This window comes from Telmatherina bonti (genome assembly GCF_933228915.1).
Source record: "Telmatherina bonti genome assembly, chromosome: 16".
NCBI classification, from domain to species: domain Eukaryota; kingdom Metazoa; phylum Chordata; class Actinopteri; order Atheriniformes; family Telmatherinidae; genus Telmatherina; species Telmatherina bonti.
In genome coordinates, this window is record NC_136614.1 from 22,772,191 (window position 1) to 22,797,175 (window position 24,985).

Below are 24,985 nucleotides of genomic sequence, written 5' to 3' on the forward strand. Positions count from 1 at the left end.
CACATATTTTCTCCAGTTTTCAATGGCTTTTATTCAGTGTTCCATGACATCCTATGTTGTTGATTTTTTTTTTTTGTACTGAAAAGGTTCAAAAGTTGATATACTTTATTGTGGTTTTATTTACATTACAAAAACATGTCATTGTAAGAGCAGTGAGTGAATGTTTTACACCCACTGTACTTCCATACATGCTCAAAACAGTGATGAGGAAGGCAAGATGATGATGCCAAGATTGGGTATTGGATTCCCTTTTGATGGTTTGACTCGCGTCACACAACTGCTGAACTAGAAATACTTGTTAAAGTTCATCAGTGATGTTCATCAGTTAGAGATCATTTCACAACATGTGTCACACCTTCGAATGGAAAGTATGAACGTCAGAGCAGGGACAACGCGTGAGAGTATTTCCCTTTCATCTGTATTTCACTTTATTTATGAAAGACAAAAATGTGCACAATCATTTATTTAAAAAAGGGTTCATCCAGGTAAAATACATCTGATTTCCAGAAGCTCAGAAATGTTGAGATTGGTAACATATCACTGCCTAAACATCAAATTTCATCTGTCATTTAACATAAAGAATACGTCTGTTTTCGTTTAGTTCAGTTTTTTGGATAAAACTGACAAAAAAAGGTAAACAATTCATTATCTGGTTAAAAAAAAAAAAAAAAAAAAAAAAAAACACTGAAATTTTGCTGAAATAAATAGTAATGCATATACACCAAGTTGCATTGCATGAAGAAAAATAAAAGAAAATGAAATAAACAAAAAATAAAATAAATGTAATATAGAAGAAAACATTTTTAGGCACCAATATTTTGTAGAGAGGATGATGTGGCACAAGCTTTTATCCTTTTAAACAGCTTAAAAAAGAAACAGTCCCAGATGATAATGCCACATAGTGGAGCTTCTATGAGAATTTTCCAGGTCTTACAGGTTATTATGTTCATTAATAAGAGCTTGTTTCTGTTTAGATAAGTTAACCTCACAATGAGTGACTTAACAAGAATAAGTCATTTGAAAACCTGACAGATTTCATCATACCATCAAATTCAATTTATTCCTGATTTTCTGTCTTTCTTTTCTTCTTTTTGGACTTCTTCCTCGGCACCTCCCCCTCATCTTTTACTCCAACTTCCTTGTCTCTGGAGCTCTCCTTGTTCTGTGTAACCTCTGACTCTGTAGTTTCATAGTCAGCTGAGTGATGTCCATTCAACAACTCACTTTGTTTATGCTTTTTAAGATTCTTCTTCTTAGAAAGAGGCAGTTCTTCGCAGTTTTGCTCCAAACAGTGTGTGGAGCTACAATCCTCATTGGCATCATTACCGTTTTCAGCCATTTTCCTCTTTTTCTTTTTCTTCCTCAAACACTCCTGCTCCTGGATTTCTTTGTCATTTACAACAGTGGGAGTGCTCCAATTGTCTTCTATCACTTCCACCTCTTTTGCAGGTTTTTTGTTCTTTTTCTTTTTGCTTCTGGTCTTTTCTGTATAATCATTGCTGCTGCGGACTGGGCTGAGCTCCTCAGCTGGCTCTGATGTTTCTACTGACAATGTACCCACAGCTCCGCGAGCCTTCTTCAGCTGAGCCATTCGCTGTGCAAAATACTCCTGCATGTTCAGAGTACTTGTCACAGTCTTGGTGATGGACTCTGCATCCAGTCCAGAAGAAGCAGGAGTTACACTCTCCTGGGCCTCACCCTGAGAATCGCTGCTGTTACTTTCCTAGACCAGAAAAAAACACAAGAAAAGATTGGTTAGGCTTTGATGGAGCATTTACACAACATATGGAATAGCACACAATGGTATCCCAGGGAGCTTAGGTGACTGTCAATCACCTCGCAAAGACTACAAAGACAAAAAAAAACAAAAAACAAAACACATAATGACTAACTGAAAATAGGATGCTGAGGTAACAATAGATTTTAAAGCTTTAAAATAAGCACCGTCAGCTTAACTGTTAGATTTGACATTTATCCATTTCTTAAATTTTAAAGCTCCACACGTCCGGCAGTGTTTCTCTGCACAGTCAGCTCCTGACATCTCTCTGTAACGGCTCCTCAGGAGACGAGCAAGAGAAAGATGAAACATGATAGAACGAAAGCAGACCACAAGAAGATTAAAACATCTAGCCAAGAATCAATGTAATCCAGTTCTTTGGTGACAGACTTTGAGAGCCCACTCCTCTTCCCACTTGAATGGAAAACTGAACTGAAATGGTTAAATCGAACAAGTTGGTGACAACAGCAGCAGAGTGGGCTTTCAGAAAAAATCCTGTTCCTCGCAGTGACCACTTACAACCATGAACAGAGACTTGATTCCTCCAAGGCCGACTAAGTTGGACCAAGTTGCACATTCAGGTGCAGTTAGGCTGAGATGTTGCTGAGTGGGAAGGCAAACTACAGAGGTAATAAAAGCAATGAGCCTACTGTTTGAGTCACTGTGCCCCTCAAGTCCTCAGTAACCTTTCATCAGTTATAATATCTGAACCTAATGGGGATAAGTTGGCAAACTAGCTCTCCAGCAAACATTATTGTTTACAGTGGACAAGAGCCTTTTTCTTCTTAGCTCTTTACTCTTATAGTCTATTAATCTGGCTTCACAATCTTCGCTCCAACCTTAAAAAGGTACACCTTAAATAAGGCCAACTTTACAACGTTAAGGTACAACAGTCCTGATTTTAACTCCGCAGTGTGAACAATTTGTCACCTCGCCCGTGTGACCCATTTGTCTTCATTTTCCTAATGGCCTACTCAATGCATAATGATTTGTCCAGAAGAATACAGCAGCTCCTCTGGAGTCACACTAAACAATACTGCCGCTCTGTGTATTATCTCAGATGCTGGAGTGGACAGCATTTTTCAAACCCTAAAGATTAGAGATAAATTGAAAACACGGTTGTGTGGATTCTCCTCCTGGTTTGGCCTTTCAGCTTTTCGGGCGCGATTAAACTCGAGCAACAGGACTGAGACGGACTAACTGATGATCATGTAAAACAATGCAGATTGAGAGGTAGATGCAGAGTGATGAACTTCATCTCTGTGTGGTCGTGCAGCGTTGGAGATGAACGGACTATAAACTTAGTTTCTTATCACTTTTTTTAAATGATCTAGTTGGGTTTCTGAAAACTAGGATAGTAACAAGAGAAGAACTGTTATTAGGCTCATCCAGGTGAAGCTGAAGACAGGGTTGAAAAGTTTTTCATGGTCCGAGACCCCGACTGGAAATAACCAACTTCTAACGAGGAGGATAAGGTCCTTTAGGTGAGGTGCCATTAAACAAAACTTTCCAACCTCCTGGAGAAAATCTATACTCCCGTTACCGCACAATGGCATCTTCTCTGCTAGGGAGAGTGGAGATGGGGCTTAGAGCTGACAGCGCCAAACAACATGTAACTGGGATTTGGGAAGATGGCTGGGGGCCACTTTAGAACTGCCTGTGAAATTACTCTCAGGAGAGGGGGAGGGTGAATGAGTGAGGGAAGAAAGAGGGGAGAGTGACAGAGAGAAACATCATCTTCATCATCAGGGAAAGGTGGCTTGAGCTTGGTTCGTGGTTCTTCCTCACTGCCTGGGGATCTCCATTAGACTGATTCGACAGCGAGAGAAGTGCTGTGCTGAGCAGAGGCTGGACACACACTTAGTGTGGATGTAAACACACACAGATCCAGTCAGCACTACTGGCAGCCCTGGAGATCTCTCCTGGCAACATGTTACTAAGAAGCTATGTCGCACTTTGAGATGTTTCTCAATTTCCAGCTGTTCCTTCCTTTTCCTGGTCCGCTATCGGTCGTATCTTTACCGTATAATGTAGTTTAGTGGATGAAGCACAAGGATAAACTTCACAAGATAAAAGCTAAAAACACTTAAAAAAGTGTCAAGATTACTTTTAAAGTTCTTTTTTTAAAATCCAATATCAAGCACATGCTTCATATTCAAATTCTTTATTATCATGTATTTAAATAGTCATTACAAAAAACTTCTCTGTCAAAAAGTCTTTTCTGAATCTGAATTCAATCTTTTTATTTCCCTGAAAGAGAAAATACTTTTTCTCACAACTTTAATTTTTCAACCACTTCTTTTCACTCACAGCAAGTAAGAAATGCACAAATAGAGAAATAAAAATAAACAGCATGGCTTTGCATGTGCCAGCCTTAAGCTTCAATAATGGTGGATTGTCAGAAAGGGATCCAATTTGACTCCTTCATTTATCACAATAAGAAAATAAAAACATTCAGGAATAAAATTACTGATCTTTTTTTCTTTTTTTTTTAAGAGATGTGAACAATATAGTATTCCCTCCCTTTAGCATATAAGGCCTGCTACATACCCCATGAGAAACTTGTTCTCAAGCAAGTGACGTGATTTTGACAGTTCCTGACACATCAGCTGAACTGTCTTCTCAACGGGCTCTGAGAAGTATTGCATGATTGGTCAGACGTTTGAAGTTTTAATGAAACTGCTGATCATTTTAAACACATGCTGCGTGTACAACCGCCAGGCTGCGTTTAAAGTTTCTCGTTAAACATGAAATAACTGGGTTCGTTGAACATAAAAAACACAGACACCCCCCCGCAGTGATCCCCGCCCCATTACAGACGAAGCTTCTTGTGGAGCATTAACGAACCAGATAAAAAAAATTGTTCTTGCAGCCTCAAGAGCAATAACAAAGACCTTGCTTCTCGGGGAGTATGTAACAAGCTTTAGGTGTGTAAAGCAGACCTTCCATCACTGTGAAGATGCATCTGACTACGAGATGCCACCTCATCATGGAGAAATTTATCAGTACTGGTAATACAAGGATGCAACAACGTGCTTCAGTAAAAAGTTAAAAACAGAAATCCTAACGTTTAGTAAATACACTACAAGTTAATGCAAAATAAATGTGTTCCACTAACCAACATATACAAATCTTCCACGCAAATTCTAACATGCTTCTATGGATTTAATGTGCCTTGCCGGAGGACTGCAGATGTAAGTTAGCCTGAGGAAAACTGATACGATGCATCTAATGCATATGCACAAGTTCCCTAATAAATAAAATAAAATAAACACTAGTTTGCTGTGCTAAGCTTCTACTTACACCTCAGAAAGGATTCAACAAATTAGCAAACTGTTTACATAATTGCTGGAACAAAAGAAGAATGGCAAAAAAGCTAGGATTGAGGAGAGGAGGGTTGAGGGAACACACCTGTATCAAGCAGTGTCTACCCCTTCTCCTCCTACACCACCACCTCCTCCTCCTCCTCTCCTCCCAGACGCAGAACCTCAGGAAAAGGATGCGCTCAATGCGCTGTGTGCAGCCCTGAGATAAGGCGGCTTCAGCAGAGGAGCGGTCTGGCTGGCTATCGGGCCTTTCCTGCTCCACTCTCCCCTGGCGGGGGCTGGGGCTGGGCAGGGAACACAGGGAGGGTCCACAGAGGGTCCCACAGAAAGAGAGAGGGTGGGAAGACATTCAACAGGCCGGCTCCTTCAAGACACTCCAGTTCCATCTCCCCCAGCTAATGTAGCCAATGGCAAGACATGTGCCAAGGTACTGAGACACAGAGGCCAACAAATTCAGTGGGAGAGTCGATCAAGCCAGCTGAGATGATGGAAAAGGTTCACTGGAGTGCACGGAAAACTTTTCTCCTCCCAAAGAAATATTGCAGAAAGACTCATTTTCAGCACTTTGCGCATATATTACTGATTATATGTGATGGTTTTGCAGAACAAACAAGCACTTTATGACCATTTCTAAAAATAAAAGAAAGGTAAACATTAGTCTGAAAATTTCAGATTTTTATAACACGTTTCCCGCACATCCTGTAGGCTGAATGAATTATTTTTCTTCTCCATTATCATGGGCATCTTCTGTCAGCTGTAATAAATCTAATTTCTGAGACAAAAAATAAAGTTGGAGCTCGTTCAAGCAGATTAATATGTTACTGTTAAATTCAAGATAAGTTATTGCGCTGCAGTATTCAGCTGGTACTGTGTGTGCGTCTTTATTGTATTGCATCATAGTACTTTTTTAGTACTGTGATGCAGTAACAGTGATTTTTATAGTTTCCCCATTTTCCTGATGCAGTGATTGAAAAATGAAAGCAGTTGATCACAAAATAAGCATAACTTGGGTTTTGTTTTGTTTTTTTAAATTTCTTCCCTTTGTCTAAATTTGTAAAACCATAAAGAAGTGTCATAAGTTTCTATTTCTAAACTCTAACCAAATTATTGGAACATGCTGTGTTGTGCTGAATTTTGCAGCCTACTGGAGATTTTATGGCTGTTCTCGTACAGAGCATCTGGGTATGATGGCAATTACAAGAAAAAAAATCATTGGTTAAATTTAACACCATTCTGCAGACTTAAATGCAGACTGATAAATTAATAAGAATGGTAAATATGAGGAGTTAGAAGCCAGTTGTTTCTTTGTTAGTCTGCATCTTGTTAATTAGGATTTGACAGTGTTGCAGTTGCCCATTAATTTTCTTAAAAACTGCCTCTTTGCATTACTTGCTATTTTTTTCAATAATTTCTCGCCAATATTGGTTGGGTCTGTAATTGCATGAGTGTGCCCTCATTGTCCTGCCACAATAATAAATTTGGTGATACTTGGGGTCTATGGATCAGGGCCTGATTAGCCAGCTGTCTTTCCCTGATGAACACACAAGTCCAGCATCCCATCCTTCATGACCCTGATGTGGGCGGACAGAAAAACAGGTAGATACTTCTTGTCTGGTAAATAAGTATATGTTTCGGTTGACCATCGCAATACTTTTAAGTCTCTAATCCCATTCAAACACCCATCTTCTTTCTCTGCATGAATAGTTTTACACAAACTAACAATTAAAACCCAAATGATGCCCCCTGAGTTCATTAAACAAGTTAAATGTTAAGATTTTCAGAAAGAATATATTTGCTAAAAGAATAAACTGTTTAGTCTTAACAAGACGAAAAAAAATAAATAAATACAAAGGTCTGAAAAACTGTGTCCCCAGTGCAAGAGTGTTTATCATAAGTAACAAATGAAGAAAACATTATGCATGCAGCATGACTGCCCTGTGCTTGTTTTACATTCCAAACGCTTGCCGACAACAGCCCCTTCATGAACACCGAGGTCCCCTACCCCAGCCCCACGGAGGGGAGACGCTGTGATCATTTTCCCCTGCTGTGATTTATTAGATTAAAGAGTCAGTGATTAAATGGTGGACTACCAATATTAACAGCCGAGGGGGCTGGAAATCTTTGGGCGGTTGGCTCTACCAGGCAGTAATTATCCTGTTCTCATAGATTGTAGCTCAGGCCTGTAACTAAGAGACAGACACTTTTTCCCCCCCTCTTCCTTCTTCTTCATTTTGTCCTGCACTAATCTGTAAGTGTCAGCGAGCTGGCACTGCCAACAGGGAGCAGTCCACAGAACTGCCAGGGAGGTAAATGGGAAATGTGTGGTGTGTGTCTTTACAAGAGTATGGGGGGGGGGGGGGGGGGGGGGGGGGGGGGTTAGGTTTAGATCGTTTCAACAGCAGAAGTAAGTATCCATCAACAAATGTGCTGAAGACTGGGAGCGCTTTTGCTTGAGGCAATTAGATGTTATCGGACAATGAGTCAGAACAAGCCAGCATCATAATAAGCCCGGTACCCTTCATGAGTGCACTGGCCCATTCAACCATGCAGCGACAATGCATGTTTACACCGGCGGGTCCTTTCAACAGATCACGTCTTAGAGTTGATGGACAACAGAAGCAAAAAGTTAAACTTGGTTTTGGTGCTGTATTTCTATTTATTTAGCTAATTATAGAACTAGATCTCAGCAGAAAAATGAATTATATCCCAGAAACAAAACTTCTGACATTTAAAGCTACAGGGAGAAATATTTCTTCACCTTTTGACAAACAGAAAAAACATTCTTAAGTTTAAGAAGTTTGAAGTATTAAGTCCATCTGATTTTTAATCTTTAGATTTTGTCCTGCATACTCGCTTGTGTTTCACAGTTTTGACTTCATAAAAATATTTAAACATTTTAGGCTTCAGCAGCAAACTATAAAAAACTTAGAGAATTTTTTTTGTACTGAATGACATTTTGCTTCTGCGCTGTCAGCGAACGTTCACCACTTGACTCCACCCATCAGCGCCCTGGTGCCTTGGCAATGCATCTGCCAAATGCTGTAGCCCCCAACCAGTGTCGTCCCTGCTCCATATTCCATAACATGCTGGTATCAGGGGAGACCCTGCTGACGCATGATTTTTCATGTGGACGACGCGTGGGCAGCATGCACTAGCAACAGGTGCCATCCGATGAGGCTTGATCCTCCATCCTTTGTGTCTTAGTAGGAGTGGGAGTGGGAGAGGCCACAGAGGTCACACTGACCCTAGAGCAGGGCACACCATACCCGCCGTCTGACTGGAGGTTCAGACGTCAGAACATGGCCAGCACCAATTTATGTTCGACCATTTTTCTTATCTGACACATTAAGGGAGTACAGGACTAATGAGTAAGTTGATTTTGGAATTGCTTAAATGTTTGTGGTGAACAAGCAGTCAGAACATCTAATAAAACTAAAAACTGTGTAGAGGTGGAAGTGTTTTATAAATATACATATAAATATATGCGCTCTTCAAAATGGTCACTGAAATAAAATTCAATTTGCTGATGGCACTGAGTCAAAATATGAGTCATAAGGGAGGGAAAAGAGATAAGTATATTTAAGACTAAATAAAAACAAGGAAATTTAACATTTTACTGCTCCTATTTTGTTTCAGTTTAAACACCACATCTCCTATCTTAAAAATTAGAAATTGGATTTAAAAAATACAGCACAAGAATAAAGATTAAAAATGCAGAAAAGATTAAACAAAATTTGTTTTTGCAGTGACAAATAAAAAAAGAAGACAAAAAGAAATGTAAGAGGAGAAAAAAAAGAAAAAAAAAACTACGGCTTGTTTCCACCTTTCATCTGAGCTGGCAGCTTTAAAAAATGACTAACTTTTGTTGATGTATGAATCGGCGTGGAGTCTATTTATCAGCAGGCCCTCTGCGGTCGCCCGCTTGGGTCCCTCAAGTCACAAGCCGCGTCGCTCCCCTTTGACTGATTAATTAGCCAATCAGAGGACATTTTTCACTGGGCGGCAGAATGGTTTATTTCAGCTAATGCCGGGCTTTCGAGCTGAGGCCCGCTGGAGCCTCGTCGGCTCTTTCGGCCTGCCTGAGTGGCTGGGCAGAGGGGCAAGGGAGATAAATCAAGCCGGGCTGGCCCTCCATGTGGCTCCCCTAACTAAACCCCCTGAGGAGGGCAGCAAGAGCAGGGGTGGTGGAGAAGGGGGAAGAAGGAGTGCAGGACGGCCAGGGGCACTGCTCGCCCGCCGATAAGCACAGGGAGCACAGGACTGCCAAAGTGCCTTCATTTAGAAGTGGCCGGGGCTTTCTGATACCTCGGCAGTGAGAGCCTGTCATTTGTCATGCAGTGAGTAATTGTGTTGAGGGCCGCAAGAGGAGGCAGGAGATGGAGGAGGCTAGCAAGCGTAGGATGGGTGATGGATAACAGAACCAAGTAGATGGACAGGTGCTACGACACAATCCTTGCGGTTCAACTTGAGTAAATAATGGCTTCGGGCATACATTATCTGCAGGCTAAACCGTATAAAATTAAGTTGTAGGTGACATGGGCGGGGGCATCAACTTATCGTGTTAAACATTTTTTTATTTAGCTTATAGTCCTGCACAGGTAAAATAAGAAAAAGTCAGGAACAAATTTATTTATGTTATCATTGTTTAGAATATGCTTATATACAGTATCTCACATCTAAGTATTCAATTAAGAAAAAGTCCTTAAAAAGATTCATTTTAACCCAGTGAGAATGTTTGGTAAGTTACAGGCTAAACCAATTAATACTCTATTGTGTTCTCATGTTATTTTTAACACATTCATTGGTGCCTTTGATGAACAGAGGCCTCTGGGACTCTGTGTGTCTGTGTACCGTTGTCCGTGCACCCATGTCTGTTTCATGAACGTTGTGGACAGCGATAAGGAAGCAGGAAACATCACTGTGGAGGAAGGAAAACACCCGTAGTGGGGGGACTGGTGGACAGAGGCTGGAGACGCAGCAGTGGGTGGTGGGTGAGTGCTAGGAGATTTGTGAGGGGGGGGGGGGGGGGGGGGGGGGGGGAACAGGACAGGTCTGCAGTAGTCTGTCCAGATTTGGTAAACTCTCACCTCATCAGGAGGGAGATATGCGATAATGCCACAAGTGTGTAACCTCCTACAAATCAACCACGCTATCAAACAAAAACTCTCAGTGTTTACGGACAAGATCATACTAACAGGAGTTGATGATAAGCACAAATCATTGTGAGACAAATAGCAGTGTTACATACACACTGCTACATCAAGCAAAATGCTTGGGTCAATCACCCTTTCCACCTCTTCACAGCAAGCTCAGATGTTGTTGAGCTTCAACACAAGGCCTCATGGGAAGCCACTGTAATTGTTGGTGGCATTCTTGATATGGTCAATGGTGTCCCTCCTGGCTGAAAAATAGCAACCCATAACCAAATGATTAGGGAGAAAATGATGGTGTGTATAGCTTGCATTTCCAATGTTAATCAGCTAGGGAGCTTGCACCATTGTGATGTTATGGCTCAGCACCTACAGGGGAATAGAACATTTGTTTTTTTGTTTTGTTTTTTTATTGTAATACATTTTATGGATTTCTAAGATGCCAATTTCTTCAAGCCAAATACTTGAGATAAACAAAAGAACCCAGCGAGAGGCTTTTCTGTATACTGGTGTCCAAAAGCGAGATATGTCATTGTTTTTATGGCTCTATGGATTAGATTGGGCAAACTTGTGATAAAAAAAAAGAAAAAAATCTACCTGTTTTAGTGCAGGAAGATGTATTCAATCTAAATAAAAATGTAGAAATGGTTTGCAGGTGCTTGTTTAACCTATTTTGTCCACAGCTAGTAAAAGTGGACAATCAGTAAAAGACAATCTAGTATGTAACTGCATTAGTTAATCAGTAATAATGTAAAAGCAATTTAAACACCTACCATGTATTAATGTATTCACAAATTCTACAAATATGTTTTTGGAGAAACACAGCAGCTGCAGATAAAACTAAAAATAATCTGATCACATCAACTAGATCTCGTGCATTTTATTCATAAAAAAAACAAAACAAAGCAAAACACAATATTGGATTTGTATATTAGCACAAGGTCCTCACTGGCCGATCAGTGCAAGTTAGAGCTGTCTGAGCCTGTAAGCTATGTTTTAAAAGCATGAGAGCCACCATAATATCAACTGGCAAGGTGACGTTTGAAGTGACCAACCATCGATGCCAAGAGCAAAAAGAACTTTTTTGCAAGCGTCATCACTTCAGGTTTCTGCACACCTCACCACAATTTTGATTTTCCTTTAATAATGCCTGCTGGCACACTTAACCACCTGATGTGACGCTCCGAGACAGGAGTAGAGAAAGGGGGAGGGGGGTGTGAAGAGGAGAAGGAAAGGGTAAGAGTGCAAATCCCTTAACTGGATTTAGGTGCTCTTGCCACCATCAGTGGCCTGTTGGCAGTGTTAAAGCTCTGCACTGTGACATGGCTAATCTACAGCCAGAGGCCGCATTGAAACTGGGCCCTGCAGAAGCAGAAGGATCGCATGATACCAAAATGACCCATGAGGACATCAGCACCAGTGGTCACTTGCAATTACCAAGACGGAGACAGATAAGCTCAAGCCACCTGGCCAGAGGTATGCCATCTCCTCTGCAACTTTGATTGGGTTAAGAAAGATCAGAGACTGGCATGCTCAATTTAGATATTAACTACTGTCCAAGTACAAGAGGAAGTTGCACACTGGATTAGGATTATGGCCTACAATCTTTTTGTAGTAGGCTGGAGTGTATTTTGATAAATCAAAACTGACCCGTCAGGTTGATCATTATTGTGCAACAAGTGGAAGAAACCAATGTAATGATTAACTGTCCTAATGCAATTCTGAAGCTATAAAGAATATTATTCCAAACTTTGGCTCATAAAACTCATGTCAGTGTCTTACCTGTTCTGGGTCTTTGGCAGATCTTCCTCTCTTCCCGAAGATACAGTTAAGATCTGTTTCGCTACGGGAGGAGAGGTCTTTTCCTGAAAGAAAAGGAAAGAAAACGAGAGAAAAATTACACAAAGTCGTCTTTTGACTCAGAAAACACACAGATTACTTCAACAGCAGGATCAAATAAAGTATTTTTATTGCAGTTCCTATATAGGCAGATTTTACACCACACACACACGATGAAAACATAAATTGCCTTCTCCCAATCTGCAAAAGCAGCAGTTTACAGTTGTGTGTGTAGTGGGAGAGATTTGGGTGGAAGGTGATCACTTTAGAGAGAGGGGAGTTTTCTGTGGTCTATGTCATGCTGCAAGGATAAAACAGCAAAGAAAAATAAACTGCGACAAGGTCCGCCACGCCTCCGGATTCCCATTTTCAAGCCGGGCCTCAAAGACTCCTGAAGCACGCAGTCGTCTGTCTCAAGCCTGGTCCTGTGCGTACAGCTGCATCCTCTTCCTTCAGCAGGACTCTGATAACATTTGGTTATTTATTGCTCTTAAGCCTCTATCTCTCCTGCTTTTAGCTTTGAAAGTCACTGCACATGCACATTTTAGAAGCATAACCAAGAAAGTATGCTGAAAAGAAAATAAATTACAAGAAGGGCCTGTGGTGTTTGTCATCTTGTGAACTTAGGCCAGATGTAAAATTATGCCTGATCTGACCTTTCTACTGTTTGAACAGAAACTAATCTGTCCAAAATTTCTGACTTTCAGGTGAACGTGTTGAAAAAACACTGATAAAAAGAAATGGAACGCCACTTTTCTCACACTCAAAAAGTGAACAGATATCATTAAGATGAATGAAGCTTGAGCATTGCCCACAAAATATCCTTGAATGTTATGAAAAAAATGGCAACAAGTGTAGATGACAAGCCAAATGAGATTAGAGAGTTTTAAAAAAATGTGGTGAGTAAAATGCCTTGAATGTGTGATGTGGTAATAATAAAATAAATAAGACAAGGACATCTGCAGGAGGAAAACCTCTTTGACTGGAAATGCTTTTTTTATAGTTAGTAAAGTTCTCTTAAAACCATTTAGATGAAATGTGAGAAACCTGTTTTCTTAAAAAGCCTAAAGCGCAATGAAGCCACCACACAGAGCAGTGGACAGAGAGCGGGAGTTAAATTCTGCATCAACCACCCTCGCTGCCCTGACAGGTGATAGATGGAGGCAGCAATTAAAACTGGGTTACTGGTTTATTCTGTGGAGCCTGGACCTAAGCAGCAGAGATTTCGGTACCTTTCCCCACAAACAAAGGCCATCAATCCTCAGTGCTGGCAATGAGGGAGCCAACATGAACACGATATCAATTTATTTATTTTTTTTATAAAGTAAGGAGGAGGCCTGTACTGAAAAGGAGTCATTTATGTTTGGTAGGCTCTCTGGACCAAATATGACCACACATTTTACTTACATCTGATAAAAATAAATATTGAAAATAGCACCTTACTGTATCTTTAACTTCTATTAAGTCAGCTATGAATTAAAAGAACTAAAACACTAAAACTTAAAAGGTCGACCTTTTCTCTTCATAGCTGATCGTTAGAAGAGCTATCAGAGTATTACATGACCTTTTCAGCCTCTCATATAACAAGCTTAGCGCAGTAAATCTATTACCAAGACTTAACTTCGCAACAACCTCACAATAATGGAAGTCACCATTGGAGAAGTCAGGGGAAGCATGCAAAGGGGCGTGGCGGCTTAAATGTTGCCATGCGACCGTTTCGTTGCCAGCGCTGCAAATTAACATACACAACATGGCTGTTTCAAAAGGTGACAGTGAAAATTATAAATGTTTGAGTATCATGTGACTGTCACCCACCACTGTTACAGATAGCAAATATTTAGAGAAACCAAACGTTTTTAAGAACTGACATTGTCACTGTAAAAGTGCACTGAAAACTGATGCATGTCAGAGTTCATAGACCTGAATAACAAAACTCTCAAGTTTCCAATTAAATTACGGCTGATTTAAACAAAAAAAAAAAAAAAAAAGGAGGTGCTGGTGTCCCTTTTGTTGCCTGACAACAGCTCTAGCCTTTTTGAGCAGAAACAGATTAAAGTGGTGTATTATTGCCAAGGACAGTTAAAACTGTCACTGAAAACCTACAGTATGTATTGAATATTTTCAAATTAAACATAAATAAATAAATAAAAAATAATAATAAAACCACACAGACAGACAAACAAAAAAACATGTATCGATCCCAGTTTTTACAGTCTGGATAGAGGACCCCTAAAACCATCTAAGACCATCTAAGATTTCTGAGGAAAATCTTTCAAATATTCTCAGCAGGGCTATTGTGTAGTTAGGTTGAGACAAAAATACAATAACTGGGATGGTTTATCGTCTTTAGCGATGTGCGTCTTTAAACACTGTTGTAAGTCTAGCAAATACCCAATTATAGCTCCCAACTTTTCATTTTAATACAAAATGTGCTCAATGTTGAGTGTGAACAGAAGTGTTTCACACTGCAATAAGTCAAATAAAAGTAAAACAGATCATCATAATGGTACAAAAAATAGTTACATTGCTGTACTTGTTTAGAAATGGAAATGGAAACCATAATAATGATTATGGGAAATGACCAGGGTCTGCTCAAATCATCACACTATTATGTAATAACTGGGACAGGCCAAGTCCTCAAATTAGTCAGAATAACATTCTCCAATCAACTCAATTGGCCACACATCCAAATACACAAAACAGGCGTGATGAGCTGTGACGTGCATGAGCAGAACAATGTATGGCTGCATGGATTATTTTGTGAATTTATACAAAGGGGGAAACATGATTTTAACCAGGAATGTATTCACTGTCATAAATTTCAGCAAAACTTCCCATTAAAGATTTATCCGGCTGTGTTATCTGGCTGGGACTGTGCAACATATTGTTTTTTTAAATGTTCATGGTACACCGCCATGGCAAAATAAAAGTTGCCATCCCTTCAGTATTACCATTTGTTTTCCAGATATTACAGATATAATTATGCTGTACGAACGGATTCATATAAACATAAGGTCTATATCTGTAAACATTTACAGGCCATGATTAAGAGTGTGAAATTGTACTGAAGAAATGTCACATTGCCCTGCAAATGGCTTAATTCCAAATAACAAATACTGGAGTAAAGTTCCTATTCTGTTGTACTGAGGCCCGCTAGAAAGTTAAAATACACAGGTGGAAAAGCAAGAGTAATGGTTGTTACATACTCTACGAGAAGTAAGAACTTTGTACTTATTCGCAAGGCCACAAGAACATTATTTCATATTTATCATAACACTTTGTTCATGGCAGGGCGGTGTCCACACAGCGGTGACTGTGTCTTTAAATGCTGCATGCAATGTATACATTGCTAAGCCTTCACTTAACAGTTTAAAAACAATCCTGGAGGAAACTCTGTTTAATAGCCATATTACACTATTTTGTTAGATGCTTTGATCAATGCGCACTTTTGCCTCTCCCAAAAATGTACTTGTAAAAATACTGGATCTAAATCTTCCATTATTGCTGAAAACACTTAAATGCAGCATTTGACTGCTTTTAAATGATACTAGAAGCTGAAAAGCTGAGTGAAGAATGAGTAAAAAAAAAAAACAAACAAAAAAAAACATATCTCATTTCACTTTTTCTAAACAGCCATTCTATACAGATTTCGGCCTTTGTTTTTTTTTTTTATCTAACTATGGTCCTGTGTTCAGCTGTTTATTCAAAGGTTTGATTAACCATTATCAGGAATTAAACAAATTCCTCCAACACAAAAAAATTATTCAGGATCATTACTGTTTTCCTTATCAGGCTTTGTGAGTGTGATCATAAATGTATATACAAAGGTAAAGCATCTGGAGTAAAATAAACAAACAAAAAAAAAACCCAGCAAGCACCCTTTCCCTTCATTATCCCTTCTTAGGTGCATCTCATCGGTCAAGAAAAGGGTCTTTATCTGGCTCCTGCCAAATTAAGGCCATAAAAACAGGGTGAGAAGGTCCAGAGGAGCAACCAAGGCTTTGTCTTATATGGCAAGGTCATCTAATAGGTCATGGGAGGTGTTGTTTCTTGGGGGCCAGTAAATGGACATACCAGATGCCCCTAACAGGAAACAGGAAGTTGCTATTGAATGACGTAAAATAGAAAAGGTTGTTCCAGGTGAGGCAAAAGTTGAGATATTTGTTTTGTCAAGTGTGCTGACCTGATGAGGTGGATTTGAACTCAACGACACGATATTGTATCAACTAATATGTTAGCAGTTTACACACACATATATAATATATATATATATATATATATATATATATATATATATATATATACACACACACACACACCAATTACAATTTGGCAAATTCAACTAGCTGTGTTAGTAGTCATGAAGTGGTGCAGCAAGTTATACAACGCAGTAGGAAAGTAGGAGGTTATTCATTTTTGGCCTCCAGTGGTGCTTCACAGTAAATTCCTTCTTCAGCCTATCAGTGTACTGGCCTTGACCAGCAAATGTTAACTTCCTGACATGTAAAAAGTAATGAAAGGAGTAGGGAGAGCTATAAATAACCTCCACTAGTAATCATTGGGTCAACTGACCCAGCGCAAGCTGATAGAGCTCTGATCAAGATCTGTGGTCTGAAACAAGAGCACAGGTCTCAATGAGCGCTCAGAGGGGGTGTGCAGATTGCAGGTGTACACAGGAAGTAAACTCATCAAGCAAAACTAATGTCAGATTATTGCAGGAGGGAATGAAATGCTCCCAAATGATTTTCTGTTCATTTGAAACTTCTCTTTTTTTTCCTTTTTTTTTTGAAGAGTCCAGTTTTCCTGAGATTGTTACAGGAGTTACTTTCATGAGTCACGAGTGAAACGGCTGATAACGGCAATAAAACACTGTTTATGCTAAACATCTCAACCTACTGAGGCAAAATGTCACAAAATGTCATTCACTACCCACCTTTAGTGAACTTCATGTAATGAACCCTCTTTTTAGAGGTCTTGGATTTCTCTTCCAGGCTGAACCCCTGCTTTTCATCTGGTGGATTATCTACAAATAAAAACAGTCATGGTCACAAGAAGTCACAAATTTAACCTGCTATTTTTATTTGAACTTTAATTTTTGAACAGTGGTAATTAGATATTACTCATAGTGTCTATATAACGCTGACTGTACAAAAGCATAAACTTGACTAAATGCTGCACTGTAGCGCCATCTACTGTCCAACATGACAACTGAATACATTTTTAAAAAGTAGCTGGGTGCAACATTAATCTGACTCACAAGCAACGACATACTGAGAACACTCATAAGATGTAAATATGTACACACACACACACACACACACACACACACACACACACACACACACACACACACACACACACACACACACACACACACCATGTTAAAGCCTGATACATATAGACAAGAAGCACAAATATATTTGGACTGTAGTTAAAAGACCTTTAGACAGGGTATAGCTTAACCGCATATCCATACCATTGTCATTGCTGGTGTTTTGGCCATGGTGGCTGTTCAATTGAGCAAGAAGCTCATTGAATTCATCTTGATGAGCAATCCAGTTATCCTGTAAAAAAAAAAGAAAAAAAAAAAAAAGATCTCAACACAATTGAGGAAATAAAAAAACACTATTTCAAAACAATTGTGCATATTTTTAAACAATTGTAAAACAGATTGCTTTCAGAGTCCACTTGTTTACAGCATTCACAGTCAAATATATTACTTCAGACACTTTTTGATAGAAAAGCTAACTTTTATTATAGTTTTTTCTCACCTCATGACTGGCATTAGCTCCAAGACCATGGCTGTTGTTCTTAACTCTTACTTGGATGTGGTCTGTGGAGCCTTGCTCACTCCTGCCCAGCCCCTGAAGGTACAAAGAAATTCATGCTGACGAATGTTTCCATTCAGTTAAGTCAAGTAAGAAAACCGATTGTGATAAAATTTACTATTAACATTTATAAACTAAGGAAGTAAACCCACGAAAAAAATGTTGTATTACTAGAACTAGTATTAAACCATTTCAATCAACGTAAACAGAAATGTGAATGTACAGACATGCTTTGATGTGATTTTGTTAGTTTAATATGCTTCAAACTCACTTGAGGAGTAAGTTATTTAGATATTTATTGACAGTTTTGATGTCATTGTAGAAGCTTTTCTGCTCTGGAGCAGAAAAAAAGTTTCTAGGACAACTTCAAATAATGTTATAATTCATTAATAAATTAAAAAGCAACTAGATAAATTTGAAAACTGAGTATGAAGTTACCATAAGTTTCTTATCCCACTTATTAGTACAGGCCCCTTTCATGTATTAGCCAAACTCTTTTTTCATTTCATAACAAGTTGCAAATGTTATTTCCTCGTGTGGATAAAACTCCGGATCTAACTAACTTTAATCTAAAAAAGAAAGATACTTATGTGCTCTGCTTACCAACAGCAGGTATGTCTAGATTCATAATATGCCCCGCCCCAAACCTATTTATAAAATAATGTTAATTCACGTATCTGGCTTACCTTGCCCTTGGTCCAGCCCATCCTCTCCAGCATTTTCTGGCCAAATTTGGAGTCATCATTACTCCATGTGCTGTTCCGGGGGTCCACGGACCATTTCTGTTTCCTGCGGGCTAAATTCACAGCAGCAGCAACATTTTTTTTTAAATTTTTGTTTTTTTAATTTATAAATTCAATTCTTTTACGGAATTTACAACTGTCTTCAAAAAGAAAAAACTAGAGAGACAGCAAATATCTTTTTTTTTTCCTCTCTATTATTATTATTATTATTATTTTTTGGCTTTTTGTAGCAGCAGCAACATTATTACACAACAGTCCATCCACATGACGTTGCAGAATAGCTCGGGCCATAAGCCCACAAAGGCCTGCCAAGTGTGCAAAACCCATTCTTAGGATATTCAACAGTGAGTGATGTCAAAATAGACCCAAACAACGCTCGATGGATCAAATAAGCGAAGAAAAGTATGATACGTGCTAACTGGTGACGAGAATCTGAAGTTGAAGAGTGATTATATCATGCGAAGAGGGGTCGATTTGTAACAAGTCAAATACTGGAATTAAACGAAAATCCGTCTGTTAAGTACAAGCCAGTTGTCAAAGATCAGGACACTAACATGAACACCATTAAAGACACGAAAATAGAGAAGGAAACACGTGCCTTGAGGAAAATGCTCATGCTAGCTACCGGCGTACTTGGGCAAGTAAACCTGCTAAACCCTAAATAGATTCGCAGAAGGAAAGGTAATACAGAGTGGCATTTTCCTAAAGTCAGACAAAAGAAAACAGAAAAATACTGACTCGACTAATAAAATCAAATCTATTTGAAATTTGTAAGAAAATTTTACATACGCTCTGCAAGCATGGACATCCTGAGCAGGGTCCTTAAACAAGATGACGCAAGCAAAGGAGGTTTCCTAAATAAATGCCTGAACACAATTTGCCACCATAGTTGCACTGTATGTATGTATACTGTGTATATATATATATATATATATATATATATATATATACATATATAATCTATATTTTAAACAGAGTAAAGTATTGACGTATTTGTCTCATATTATAATCGCCGATTAAGTAACTACTTTAATTCGTGTCACGGTGCGTAATTCTTTCCACCAGCAGAAGGCAGTCACGTCTAATGGTAAAAGCATTGGGTAAAACGTTATCCAAGTTCAACCATAACAGGTTTCTATTTGTAAGTGCATACATCCATGGAATCAATCAATAAACCAATAGAAAAAAGAAAATATACAGAAAAACAGCAACAAAAAAAAGTGGACACAGAAACAAAAGACAACAACATCTTAGACCCTACATAGTTTTGAACAGCTTAGCAGGTTACTGTGAAGCAGGGTTAACAGAGCAAAGTAAACTCAGGTTTTCAGTCATGCAGTTTATTTACAAGACAGTTTATGCTGGAAAGCTAACCTGCAGTCATTAAAAACTGTTCCGCAGTATTTAATGTGCAACAATATGTGTTAGGAAATGACTTATTATACCCATGGTAAAATCGCAAATAAATTTAAATAGAGGAAAGGTGAAAAAGAAAAAGAAAAACAGAGCTAACATAATAATTTCCCTATTTGCTAAGTTTAGAATAAAAGAAATAAAACAGAAATAACAAAATATAAAACCCTTTATCTTCACAGAAGTAAATAAATTAATATTACTTAAGCAACCAGCACACTTAAGCTCAATGTGTCCTCCAAAGAATAATGTGTTTTCATTGTGTCATTGTGTAATGCCATTGTTTTGAGAAATCTTGAGACTAATACGTTCCAAATTGGGTTACCTCAGCAAGACACTGTACACCTCATCATTGTTGGGTTGATTTTTTTTTTTTTCTTTTATTGGTGCAAAGAACATTTACGAAAGCTAGGGTTTCATCTGGAAGGCTAAAACTATTCTATCCCTCAAGAAAGAAAGTAACATGCAGAATAAAGGAAGATCTACTTATGCTTTAAGCAATATATTTGGTTACCCAGCTGATTTATACATTCATCTAGTTAGTGGCTATATCTAGAGTACTTTACACGTAATTTAGGAGTGGCATAAAGGCTGGGCAGTGTGAAATTGTGCAATTTACTGTAAGTTTTTATTCATTCTAAGTAAATAAAGAAAATATCATATCATATAATTTAGTTTATATAACCTAAAAACACTAAAAACATGTTATTTCATGTGTGACATGTTATGCCACTGGACTGTAAATTATATGGATAATAAAACATACCATGTGGATCAGCTGGAGTAAAGACTGGATCGCCACAATCTGTACTGTCATTCTCTTCACAGTCTCCCTCCACTGAACTGTTTGCTTCTGCCCCTCTTACATCAACATCTTTTTACTCTTCTTCACTTCTTCATGTGTTGCAGTAGTCTGTTTCAACGCTGACACTGTTGGTCTCATGCTCTCTGTTTCAAATCTATCTTTCTGTTTCTCTTCACTTTCTTCCACAAAACTATAATGTTCTCTACTTTAAAATTCTTTTAATTTTACAACAATTTAACTGTTTCATTTCTTCCTGTTTATGTTGTGTTTTTAGCTCAAACAAAGTGCTGTAGATTTAAATCTATTGTGCTAATGAGAAACGTCTAACAGCAGTGCTCTGATAAGAGGTTTTGGCACAGATCTCCCTCATGTACTGGCAAACAGCCTTTGAATGCAGAAACTTTCGTCTCAGCAGCTGGTTCACTCAGCAGTGAACCAACTGCATTCCGCATGAGTATCATAGTCACGCTTATGTAACTTGTACTCGATGTGAAAGACAGCGTAAGCGATAGTGTGCCAGCATTAATAAAACCCAGCACCAGCAGTTACTATAACAGAAGCAGATTTAAGTAGCAACTGTATGTGGATGGACTGGCTGATTGCTCAAGGTCCCACTTACTGTTTTAGTAGGCTTGTCATGTGATGTAGTGTTTTTCTTTCAATCTGTTATGATTGAACATTAAAAAGAGCATAAAACCTGCTGTGGTACCTCACTGTGCAGCCCATGTTATAGGTGGCTGCTGAATGGGATTTAGTGTCTGTAATCCTTTTACAGCTTGCTCTATAGTTTGGTAGAGAAACATTTTCAGTGACTGTAATAAAAAAATTTTTTAAGAATTTGTGAAAATAAACCTTTAAAGGGTTCAAATAGCTATAGACTATGAAAACTTTCTCAAAATATATAAATATTTCATGAAAAAAGACTTGACATAGGAAAAAGTTTGACCATTCACATGTTTCCAAAGTAGAATGTAGACTGAATCTAGTATTTCCTCATGTACAATGTGTCCACAGATTTCCCAGAGTTCAATGAAATCATGTCCAGGATTCAGAAGATGTCCTCATTGAGTCATGTTTAATGTTTGTATGCTTTCTAAAAGGACAAATAACTCAGTCTTTAAATTAGGTTTTTGTTTTTTTTGTTAACTTCAGTCGAATATTAATGGTTGTTGTGTGGATTTTTTTCATTGTTTCACATCAAACAATACAAAAACTAAAACATGAATTCATCACAAATTTTATATGTCGTGGATATCAATTTAGCATCAGTGACATGTTGTATTCTGATTTAAATGTATTTATTTTCATATGTTTAAGTACAGCAGTGAATTCTACTAATATAGATACAGACATTTTTTTGTCAGGGTTTTACCAAAAAAAAGTCCTAGTTTATTTTAATGAATTTTAATCATATCCTGAAAACTTTAACCTCTCATTTCCCCAGCAGCATACTCTGTTAAAAGTAAATGATAGTTATAAATATAATGAATGCAAGCAAATATTCATTTCTTTACATAGATTTAGGTGGAATTAAACTAAAGAAGAGTTGTCTTGTTTGCTGTTACAATGTAAGAAATAACTTTAAGTTAAATCCTTAATGCCAGAATTTATTTACAATAAAAAAAATTAATACAGGGAAAAATTTGTAAAAACCTACCAAAAGTAATAAAATGGAACAAAATTGATATTATAGTTTTTTGATTGATAAATAAAATTTTATGGCAAATAGATAGAAACAACAGAAACAAACAACTGAATAAATAAAGTAGATTTACTACATTAAAAAGAAAAGAAAAGAAACATGGACAGGAATTGATTTGTCTCATAAACGTAACGCCAGACATTAAGCGGTTAATTTTGCTCAAAGCTCAAGCATGCTGTAATATGATCCCTAAAACTGCATTTAAAGTGCCACATCAAGCAGAGATTAAGGCAAGGTTGTGTAACAGAGGACGAACCAGGATCAGCGCCAGTCCATATTGTTATCATGACATTCCAGACCATCTTTTTCTCAACGAAAGACACAATGTGTTTTACAGACAGTTGACCTTAAGATAAATGAATTCATGAATAAAAACACTTTAAGTTGTACACATGCAGTATAACAATCTCTGCAGCTCAACAACTTTCTTGATTAGAAAACTCAACATGAATTGGTTGGTAAGACTACTAAAACGTTTGCGTGAGTGTGAAACAATAAACAAAGAAACACCAGGATTGTGCTGCATGACATAGAAGTCTGAAAAACTGATGTAAAACCACTACAGCAACAAGACGCTTGTGTGGGATATCAGCTACAAGAATGTAATGTTGTGGTGTTCAGTCCTTCATTTTCTGTTCTAATGATATTTCACAACAACAAACAAAGTATTAGGGTCTGGGACTTTGAGGAAATCTGCTGAACTGTAAGCATGTGCACACACCCATGGGGACATCTTACATAAGAGTGTAAGTTTCCCTTGCGGCAAACAGAGCCGCAAGCAAAGACCTCTTCAGCTGCCTATGTCTCCCTTCCCTGCCTGCTCCGCCCTGCCTCAGAGCTCAGTAAGCAATGAAAGCAAGACGTGTTGAATCACATTTGCATTCAGGCATGCAAAATTAAATTTGTATGTGATAACATTTGGCCTTTGACAGTCTGCAGCCAATAGGAGCAGTATCCACACATGCTTACATGAGTGTGTATAGGTCTTTTAAGTTTTGATTAAAGGATTTGCCAGAGCCAGCTTCACCACTAGCTGTAACAGCAGAATTTCAGTAAAAGACTCATTTCAAAGATAGAAAATGTAAAATAACTATACTTGGAACTTTGCAAATTGAGTTCATATACAGGCTTTCCGTTACAGTTTCACATTTCTGTAAAGCACAGAAAAACAAAGAAGCCTGCAGAGTTTCAATAACTGGTTTTAAGAGCTTTGACACACAAAATCATTAAATTGATAAGATCAAGTCAATTTACAACTGTTCTTTCAGAAGACACGAATGATACTTAATTTTTTTTGTATCACTAAAATGTGTTCTGATGACTCTTAGAGTGCATCTAGTCAGTTGTCTCCCTTCTGCCCCTTTCTTGTTTTTCAGTGCAACTGCAAACAGAACAAAACAAGGTCACCTGAAACTGCTGCAATCAGTGACACAGAGAAATTCAAGAAGGGTTATTAAGCGTGCAGTCAAGGACATTGCTGTCTTCAGGGATAGGTTTTGGGAATCCACTTTGTGGAAGAAAATGCAGGCAAATATTCTTCCTGATGACCTGAAGAAGAAAAACATTCCCTGATGCATTTGGCTGGTGCTGTTTACAGTAACATAAACATGTGGAGCTGCAGTTGCTCACTTGTCAGTTGAAGTCCAACTTCCAGCAAGGTATTTTGTTTCATTTTATTGCTCAAAAACAGTGACTCAACTCACCATCCATCCATCCATCTCTTTTCTTAACTGCAATACAGTTCATTGGACAAGAGGCAAGGTACACCATGGACAGATCACCAGTCAGAAGACCATGCTGACAATCACTCCAAGGGACAATTTAGAGTAACCAATGTCCCTAACATGTATATCTGTGGATAGTGGGAGGAAGCCAGAGTACCTGGAGAGAGCCCACGCATACATGGGGAGAACATGCAAACTCTGGACAGAAAGGCCACCGTTCAAACCTCTGGACTCACCTTGCACTGGTTAAAAATATAGTTATGATTTCAATTTACATCAGTTCAGCTACTAATTCGACTGCATAGAAATTGAAAATGAAATAACACAAAAAAAATTTGAATTGCACAATGGCGTGGTGGTTAGCACCATCACCTCAAAGCCAGAAACTTGCTGCTTCTAAACTCAGCTGGAGCTTTCTTTTGCATGCATGTGTGGGCTCTCTCTGGGTTCTCCTTACAGTCTGAAAACTTGCATTTTAGTGTTGATCAGCTTCTCTAAAGTCTCCTCAGGAGAGTGTGTGAGCATGTGTTATTTATGTCTCTGTGATGGTCTGGTGACCTTCTTGCCTAGCAGCTATGCAGAGTCTCCATGACTGCACTGGGAAATGGATGAAACAAAAAGTTAAAGACACTGCAAAAATAGGCGAAACTTTAATATCCAAGCATGAAACTGTTTAAA

At 38.4% G+C, this 24,985-nt stretch overlaps 1 protein-coding gene across 1 annotated transcript; it reads right to left on the reverse strand.

The window, feature by feature from the left end:
- Positions 1-455: 455 nt before the first annotated feature.
- Positions 456-19,481, reverse strand: pinx1 (PIN2 (TERF1) interacting telomerase inhibitor 1). Its single transcript, XM_079255222.1, has 7 exons — positions 19,453-19,481; positions 18,607-18,716; positions 17,864-17,956; positions 17,569-17,656; positions 17,026-17,115; positions 12,036-12,118; positions 456-1,723 (listed from the first exon to the last, which is right to left on the reverse strand). The coding sequence occupies exons 1-7, from the start codon at positions 19,469-19,471 to the stop codon at positions 1,058-1,060; spliced, it is 1,149 nt and encodes a 382-aa protein (XP_079111348.1). The 5' UTR covers positions 19,472-19,481; the 3' UTR covers positions 456-1,057.
- Between the last annotated feature and the right edge of the window lie 5,504 nt (positions 19,482-24,985).

What these genes read in the sequence shown, in the direction of transcription:
- pinx1 (XM_079255222.1), bottom strand. An exon ending in TTACATGAAGTTCACTAAAG is followed by an intron (nt 12,119 to 17,025) that starts GTGGGTAGTGAA and finishes CTTTTCTTTCAG; the next exon opens with GAAAAGACCTCTCCTCCCGT. An exon ending in CTGCCAAAGACCCAGAACAG is followed by an intron (nt 1,724 to 12,035) that starts GTAAGACACTGA and finishes TTTCTGGTCTAG; the next exon opens with GAAAGTAACAGCAGCGATTC.